Raw genomic sequence first — 8755 nt, 5'->3', positions numbered from 1 at the left:
GTTTTTGTGTAATAGTCATTAGCACAAAAGACAACAATTGGTTAAGGCAGCAGCAGCCGCTAACCATGTACCTTGTTGTTCCACAAACGAACAAAAGCATTGAGTATTTTGATTACAATTAGAGTCACTGATTGTGTTGAGTACCTATTTAAGGTAAAATGCCATTTCAGCACAGAATTTATTCCTATTTATGATATATGTATAATCAACTTGTCAGCACTTCCATAAAGATATATTCCAGAAACAAAGGATATGTATATATATATATATATATATATATATATATATATATATATATATATATATATATATATATATATATATATATATATACATACATACATATATACACACACACACACACACACACACACACACACACACACACACACACACACACACACACACACACACACACACACACACACACACACACACACACACACACATACACATCTCTTCAGAACATTATTCGTATCAGCTTAAGAGCCCTCTGGTACAGATGTTCAGGATACTGAATAAATAAAGGACCAAAGAGGTTGTGCAGTAGGGGGTACAGAGCACATTGTGTCCATAAGGATATACTAAATATGGAGAATATTTAAAGGATGATATACCATGTTGAAAAAGTAGAAAAAAAAGTTCATTAATCTGGACTTTTTCATTGAACTTCCCACTTCCATCCAGACACCTGTTTCCTGGTGGGTGCAGCATTGTACCAGCTGATCAACGGAGCCATTGTGCATTGCCGGCTTAAACACCAGTCACAAATGGCTGACTTGTTTTCACTCAAAAATCCAAACCGTTATGCTGCCGATCTTTATTTATTCTTCAATGACTTTCAAACAATTCTGATTGCATTTTCTTGCATCCATCCTGGCCCATTGTGCTGCACCCTTACTGTCTGGGGAATCTGCTGTTTTCATTTGGATTTACAAAAGAAGGAAATGGAACAGTTAATGTCTGCCTTTAAAAGCATTGTCCATTCCTACACAATTTATCAGAGCTCTGTAAGGAAAACTAAGGTAATAGCATTAAGGATAACCCATTAATAGAAGCAATTAATATTTGGGTGAATGCAGAAAATTTTCACATGGCCAAATAATGTCACTTGGTGGGTGTAAATCTGGGGAAAAAAAGTTTTACAAAGGAATTCATGAAGAAAATAACTGTTTTTTTCTCAAAGTATTGCTTATAATTAACAGAGCATGGTGTGTAGATTTTAGGGAAGGAAGCTTATGATAAAACTGACTTTGAAATAATCTAATACATTTCTTTTTATTTCCTTCCTCATCCACCCCAATAGGGCAGCCAACATATGACCGTGCCAGACCCTGTGGGAGGCTTGCTTGGGGATCTGGCCTGCCTGGATGTGACAGGAACCCCGAGTTCATCATCTGACACTTCAACAAATACCCCTCAAGGATGTCATGGCTCTGCAAGTATCACAAAGACTACAGCCATACTCACTACAGTGACATCTTTCATGAAAAATTTGACTTCCCCACCACCTTCAGCCCCTCTCCCTTCCTCTCACACAGTCTATATCTCCCATACTCCCCCCTCGACCTCCTTTTACCCCCTTCTCCCACTGCAAATATGTCCTTAGAGTGCCTACAATCGGCAAAGTAAACCGTTTTTTTACATCCATAGTCGAGGCTCGTGGAAGAGCTAGCACACTGAACAGATCAGGAGGTAACAGAGAAAAACTGGATGCAAAACACTCATGTGTGGAGAAGGAAACTCCAAGGAGAAAACAAGCTGTAAAATTAGGAAGGATTTGAGTGGGGTGAATGAGGATAGAAAAGATCATGGTTTTGGATTGGGGATGGTCTTAGATGGTGGTGAACAGCGATATTGAAGACTTGGAGGGAAGAATGACATTGAAGAGGATGTGGAAGTTGATTTTACAGGTGGGGAAAAAAGAGGAACAAATGAGTGGAGGTGAACAGTGATCCTGGATTGTTGGAAACTCGAAACTATCAAGGCTTCCAAACAGCTAACCAACCCCAAGAGTTGAAAATAGGAACCTTGAAACATCTTCAAATTTAGCATTTTTGAAACCAGCTAAATTACAAACCAATAAAAACCTGTTTTTCTTATTAATGTAGGCAGTAGTGTCTTGGGTGCTGTGGACGTCATCTTTGTTGCTCGGGAAGGAATAATGAGACATAGTCACGAGCGCTCCAATCATAATAGCTAAGCCCGGAATACATATAAACCGTTTTTTATGATCAAGACATATAAATCAAAATCCATCAACCTGTCACCGTCGGTCATTTTTATTCACAGAGATTCACACAGAGGGTTTCATTCACAGAGAAGGCCAAGTGTGAGGAATTTAGAAAAGAAGCTGAAGGTTTGGAGGAGTGGAAGTAGTATGGAGAGGCATTTATATTATGGGAATTGCAGAAGTTATGTGTGGAAGGGCAATAGGAAATGGTACATCGTCTTGAGATATAAACCAGGAGTGGTGGACAAAGGAAGTAGTGAAGGTAGCTGGTGAAAAGAAGGAAGTTGGAAGAGGTTAGAGAGGATCAAGGACAGAGGGGAGAGGGTGACAAGTACAAAATAAGAAAGTATTGGCAAAATAAGAAAGTAAAGGAGAGTGGTGTATAGGGTGAGGAATGATATGGAAGCCGGATGTGTGCAACAAGTTGGAGGAGGATAGTGAGAAGAAGATTATATATAAATTGGCTCATGACAGGGATGAGGATGGCAAGGACATGAAGGAGTTTGAGGGGCAGTGATTAAGAATTGTGGCAGGAGGCTAGTGACAGTGGGGGCAGTATTAAAGAGGATGAAGAAGGGAAGAGCACCAGGCATTGATGACGTGCGTACAGAAATGCTAATTGCAGCAGAAGAAGTCTGAGTCAGTTGGACGAAAAGATGTATGTATGTATGTATGTATGTATGAGAGAGGGTGCAATTCCGGATGATTGGAGGACAGGGCAAATTGTGCCGAAATAGAAGAGGAAAGGTGCTGTTCAAGATCCAGGGAAGTACAGAGGCACAACACACATAAGTCATGTCATGAAGGTACTGGAGAGGATTTTGGATGGGAGGATAAAGAATGTGGAAATGGAGATCAGCGAAAAGCCTATTGGGGTTTAGAAAGGGTAGGTGGACAATGGATGGGATGTTCATGCTGAGACAGCTGGTGGAGAAAAGAGGTTGGAGATGCAAGGTGAAATGGCATTGGGATTTGAGGACCTGGAAAAGGCCAATGACACTGTCCTGAGAGAGATGGTGATGCCAACACTGAGATGGATGGGAGTGCTGGATGCAGAAGTTGGGTTGGTGGAAGGGATGTATGAGGGAATGAAAGGAAGAGTTTTGGTTGGACATGGGATGTCGGAGTTCATCGTGACCATTGGTTTGAGGCAGAAATGTTCTCTCAGCCCACTCATGTTTATCATGGTGATGGAGCTGGTAAGCAGAAGGGTAGAAATGAAAGTTATTCTGTGGAGGATGTTGTATGTGGATGATCTGGATGTTGTGGTGGATAGTACACGGGATGTGCAGGAGGTACTGGGTCAGTGGAAGGAAGCATTTGAGAAGCATGGACTGAAGATGAATATGGAGAAGATGGCATTAATGTGGGTCAGACAGCAGAGAAAATAAATGAATATCACGTTAGAGGGGAAGGAGATCAGACAGGGAGATAGGTTTGAGTATCCGGGGGGAAACAGTGACTGGGGATGGTAGGTCGGAGGCTGAGGTGCGGAGGAGGATATGGGTGGGTGCAAATGCGTGATTTGAGGGTCTGGAGGGATTGATGGCGGACAGTAAAATGGCAAGGAAATTGAAAGGGAAATTTCTTGTGTCTTGTGTAATGCCGGCCTACCTTTAAGGTCTGGAGGCTGACATTGAGACAACAACAGTGAATGCAGGTCTGCAAGAACAACTGGGCCAGGAGTATTGCAGGAGTGAAGAGGGTGAATAGGAGGATTGATGAAATGAGAGAGGAGATTGGTGTGCAAATAAACTTGATGGAGAGATTGGTAAGAAGCCGGCTGAAGTGAGCTGGTCACGTGATGCGGATTTGGAAAGAGAGAATGTCAAAGAGAGCGGATAGGTTGAGGGACCAAGGTTGAAGGAAAATAGGTAGAACATGGTTGAGAATGGAGGATTGTGTGAGGAGGGATATCAATAATTTGGGGGTAATTGTAGAGTGGATAAAGTTGGCTGGGGACAGGGGGAGGTGGGGGATTGTCATGGTCAAGGCAGGACTGCAGATTGGTACCATTGGAGCTCACTCCTTTTAAAGGAAAGGTAAGGAGAAGAAGAGATGCTTCTTCACAAAACCATCATTTATATATCTGTATTTTCATCAGGATCGATTCAGCGATCCAGCAGAAGAGGATGTTTGAAAAAAAAAATTGAATTTTTTTTCTCGTAAATTCAAAGATGGCTTCCAAGCTTTAAACCAATCAGCTTTGTTGGAGGATAAGCACTTTATCTCCGTCAACAACCATGATAAGTTGAAAGCTTATCATTGTATCAGTCTCTCAGAAAAACGTGTCACAAAATATGGTGCAATAATAATAATCTATCGATAATTCCAACAATCTGTGTGTGTGTGTGTGTGTGTGTGTGTGTGTGTGTGTGTGTGTGTGTGTGTGTGTGTGTGTGTGTGTGTGTGTGTGTGTGTGTGTGTGTGTGTGTGTGTGTGTGTGTGTGTCTGTGTGTGTGTATGTGTGTGTCTGTGACAGCTGTTTCTCGACAACCACTGGTCTGATCTCATTGAAACTTGCCAGATATATTGCTGGGGACCTGAGGATGTGCCTTTTCAAGGTTTGATATTAATCGGACAAGTCCTTCCCAAGTTATGGTCATTTATTTACCAACCAATGACATGACACGTTGCTGCGACCATTTATTTACCAACCAATGACATGACACGTTGCTGCGGCCATTTATTTACCAACCAATGACATGACACGTTGCTGCGGCCATTTATTTACCAACCAATGACATGACACGTTGCTGCGTAGGCGTGGCTGCGTAGACCGGTGCACGGCCGGCCGACGATGACGTCATGGGCCGTGACGATTACATGGCAGCACTTGTCATGGCAAGCAAAGATAGGGAGGCAAAATTGATTTTAATTTGATTTTAATAATTCCAGCTGTGTATGTGTGTGTGTGTGTGTGTGTGTGTGTGTGTGTGTGTGTGTGTGTGTGTGTGTGTGTGTGTGTGTGTGTGTGTGTGTGTGTGTGTGTGTGTGTGTGTGTGTGACAGCTGTTTCTCGACAACCACTTGTCCGATCTAATTGAAACTTGCCTGGTATATTGCTGGGGACCTGAGGATGTGCCTTTTCAAGGTTTGATATTAATCGGACAAGTGCTTCCCAAGTTATGGCCATTTATTTACCAACCAATGACATGACACGTTGCTCGGGCCATTTATTTACTCACCAATGACATGACATGTTACTGCGTAGGCGTGGTTGCGTAGGCCATTGTGCTGCCGGCCGACGATGACGTCACGGGCCGTGCTGGTTCGGCCTAAGTCACATTTGCTCTACGGCGAGGATACGGTGGCCGTACACCCTCTGAATTGACAGAAACGTGTGGCAGCCGCAGAGTTTCTGCGGTGGCCTCAGGGTGGCCCTACGCCGTTTGGCTATCTTTTACAGGCCGTAGGGGTCGCCGTGGAATTATAACGCGGAGTTATAACTTTTTTCATTTCTGCGTTCGCGGTAGCAATTCAACAAGCCGAAAAAAAAACTGGTAAAAAAAAATAAAATAAAATGAACCCACTCGTTACCGTCCGTCTGGCCGCACGTTTGCCTTAGGGCCCCCCTGCGGTCACCTTGCGGGCACCTTGAGGCTACCTTGCGTCTGCCTTGAAAATTCTATGGCCGCCGCAGGGCCCCCTTAAGGTCACCGTGCGACATCAAATCAAAGACCGTACGGCAACCCCACGTTTTTGGTCTCCACAATTTCTAAATACGCTGTGCGGATCGCCGAAAAATAAAAACATATGTGACTGCTACATTGTGTGACCGTGGAAATACTGCGGCCGCCGTATAATTGCTAGTGGCCGTAGATTTTGGAGAACCCACGACCGCCGTGGCAAAGGTGACAGGCCTTACATGACAGCGAATGTCATGGCAAGCAAAGACAGAGAGGTAAACTTGATTTTAATTTGGATTTTAATAATGCCAGCAATCTTTGTGTGTGTGTGTGTGTGTGTGTGTGTGTGTGTGTGTGTGTGTGTGTGTGTGTGTGTGTGTGTGTGTGTGTGTGTGTGTGTGTGTGTGTGTGTGTGTGTGTGTGTGTGTGACCGCTGTTTCTCGACAACCGCTGGTCCGATCTAATTGAACCCTGCCAGGTATATTGCTGGGGACCTGAGGATGTGCCTTTACAAGGTTTCATATTAATCTGACAAGTGCTTCCCAAGTTATGGCCATTTATTTACCAACCAATAACATGACACGTTGCTGCGGCCATTTATTTACTAACCAATGACATGACACGTTGCTGCGTAGGCGTGGCTGCATAGGCCGGTGCGCAGCCAGCTGCCTATGACGTCACGGGCCGTGCCGGTTACATGGCAGCGAATGTCATGGCGAGCAAAGACAGGGAGGTAAACTTGATTTTAATTTGGATTTTAATTAACTCTGTGTGTGGAAGTGTGGTTGTCGCGAGAATGCGAGAGCGAAGGAACGGTCTGTGTGGTTGTTGTTTCTGGCACGCGGTTTGAAAGTTTTTTTTGCTTGTTTGCACGTACAGCCACGCACGTACGGGCACGCACCTACGGGCATGCTCCAGTCTATCTATAATTCCAGCAATCTGTGTGTGTGTGTCTGTGTCTGTGTCTGTGTCTGTGTCTGTGTCTGTGTCTGTGTCTGTGTCCGCTGTTTCTCGACAACCACTGGTCCAATATAATTGAAACTTGCCAGGTATATTGCTGGGGACCTGAGTATGTGCCTTTTCAAGGTTTGATATTAATCTGACAAGTGCTTCCCGAGTTATGGCCATTTATTTACCAACCAATGACAAGACACGTTGGTGCGTAGGCATGGCCGATGGGGAAAAGAACCTCAGCCGCGTTCCCCATTACGGGTTACAACGTACGGACTTCCGGATAGTGATGACTTTGTGTATTCTAATAATTTCTCGATTTCTTATGCGCGTTTATAGATTAACACAGTGCCGCAATCCAGTCGTCGTTTACGAGGGCGAAGGAACAGACTGTGGTTGTTTGAAAGTTTTTTTTTTGTTTTTTTTTGCACGTACGGTTTTTTTTCTCTTCTCTTGTCTTTGTTTTTTTTTTCCTTGCGATGACATTGCGAAAAGGCAAAATCCGTTGGCGCTAATTGAATAATTGGCCATTAAAACGAAATTGTGAATAATTGTAACTGCGATATGCGAACTTCCGGACAGTGAGGACTTAACTTCGCGTCGGCCGATGTGCGGCCGGCCGACGATGACGTCACGTCACGTCACGTCACGTCACGTCACGTCACGTCACGTCACGTCACGTCACGTCACGTCACGTCACGTCACGTGCCGTGCCGGTTACGATGGGGATCGATCGGTGCCTTCGTTGCCGTGGCGTAGGAGTGGCAATGGTCAATGGCAGCGAATGTCATGGCGAGCAAAGACAGTGAGGTAAACTTGATTTTAATTTTGATTTTAATTAACTCTGTGTGTGTAAGTATCACAGCAGTTGTTGCTTCAATGCAAGCGATAATTTGTGGAATGATGTGAACATTTCGTACAGGCACGCACCACTTCCAGATGGTGATGACTTAATGTATTCTAATAATTTCTCGATTTCTTATGCGCATTTATAGATAAATACAATGCCCCAATCCAGTCGTCGTTTACGAGAGCGAAGGAACATGTGTGGTTGTTTCTGGCTCGCGGTTTGAAAGTTTGTTTTTTTTTGCACGTACGGCCACGCACGTACGGGCACGTACTAGTAATAATAATAATAATTATAATAACCCCACACAAGGCTACACAAGGAAATTAGACGCAGGAGGCGGCCATTCCGCCCACCATGCCTCAACACCAGACCAGTTTACATAAAAAAAGAAAAATGTAAAAAAAAATTTGTATTTTTATTGTTTATTTTGTCGTGGTTTTTTTTTCTACAGATGGTGGGGGAGGAATTTGGCGAAGGCGGTTCTTTGTTCAGAATCACACAACATCCATGACACAACACCCCTTGACGAGACCACCACATACAACACTCCACCCAGATGCATCCAATCACCCATCCATACTCAAACTACCTAAAAGTCCTGCCAACATCCCTATACCCCTCTATCTCCAATAGTTCCACTTCCAGGTACCTATCTAATTCCAATTTAAACTTATCTACGGTTTCTGCTGCCATTACCTGGGGGTGGAGTGTTGGGGTTAGGGTTATGTTAGAGATGGTTGCATTATTCGATGCAACCAAAAAAAAAAAGGACCAAACAAGCAAAAGTAAATCACAGCAAGAACAATAGGCTACCATTTACACGAGCTTGGAAACCTGATAAACTGATGGGTCTTCAATATTATAATTATTAGAGTATAGTGGGGCAAAATTACCCTGGCAGAGGTGGGGTGAGACCCCCTTCCCCCTCTTCTTTCCCCATTTGTAACTTCCTTCATTTTGATTATATCCTTGTTTCCTGACTAGGATGCTCTCTGGCTGATGGTTTCGCAGGAAATTTCAAATGAAAAATATTCAGAATACTGAATCAAATGAACCATATGTGGTGGGACAATCATGCTCAATTTACTGAATA

The 8755-nt window shown here is 43.7% G+C and overlaps 1 protein-coding gene across 4 annotated transcripts in view; it reads left to right on the top strand.

Annotated features, from left to right (window-relative positions):
- Nucleotides 1-8755, top strand: part of LOC147018659 (rho GTPase-activating protein 7-like) — a 315962-nt gene that overhangs the window by 107918 nt on the left and 199289 nt on the right. For all 4 annotated transcript variants that reach the window (XM_085898557.1, XM_085898556.1, XM_085898559.1 and 1 more), the window contains one exon: nucleotides 1307-1438. In XM_085898557.1, coding sequence (XP_085754683.1) covers nucleotides 1307-1438 — 132 coding nt within the window. The remainder of the gene's footprint in view (nucleotides 1-1306; nucleotides 1439-8755) is intronic.

This window comes from Eptatretus burgeri, chromosome 10, assembly GCF_056783735.1.
Source record: "Eptatretus burgeri isolate ZD-2024b chromosome 10, Ebu_testis_v1, whole genome shotgun sequence".
NCBI lineage: Eukaryota > Metazoa > Chordata > Myxini > Myxiniformes > Myxinidae > Eptatretus > Eptatretus burgeri.
The sequence above is the reverse complement of the archived record's forward strand: the minus strand, read 5'-3'. Positions and strand labels throughout refer to the sequence as shown.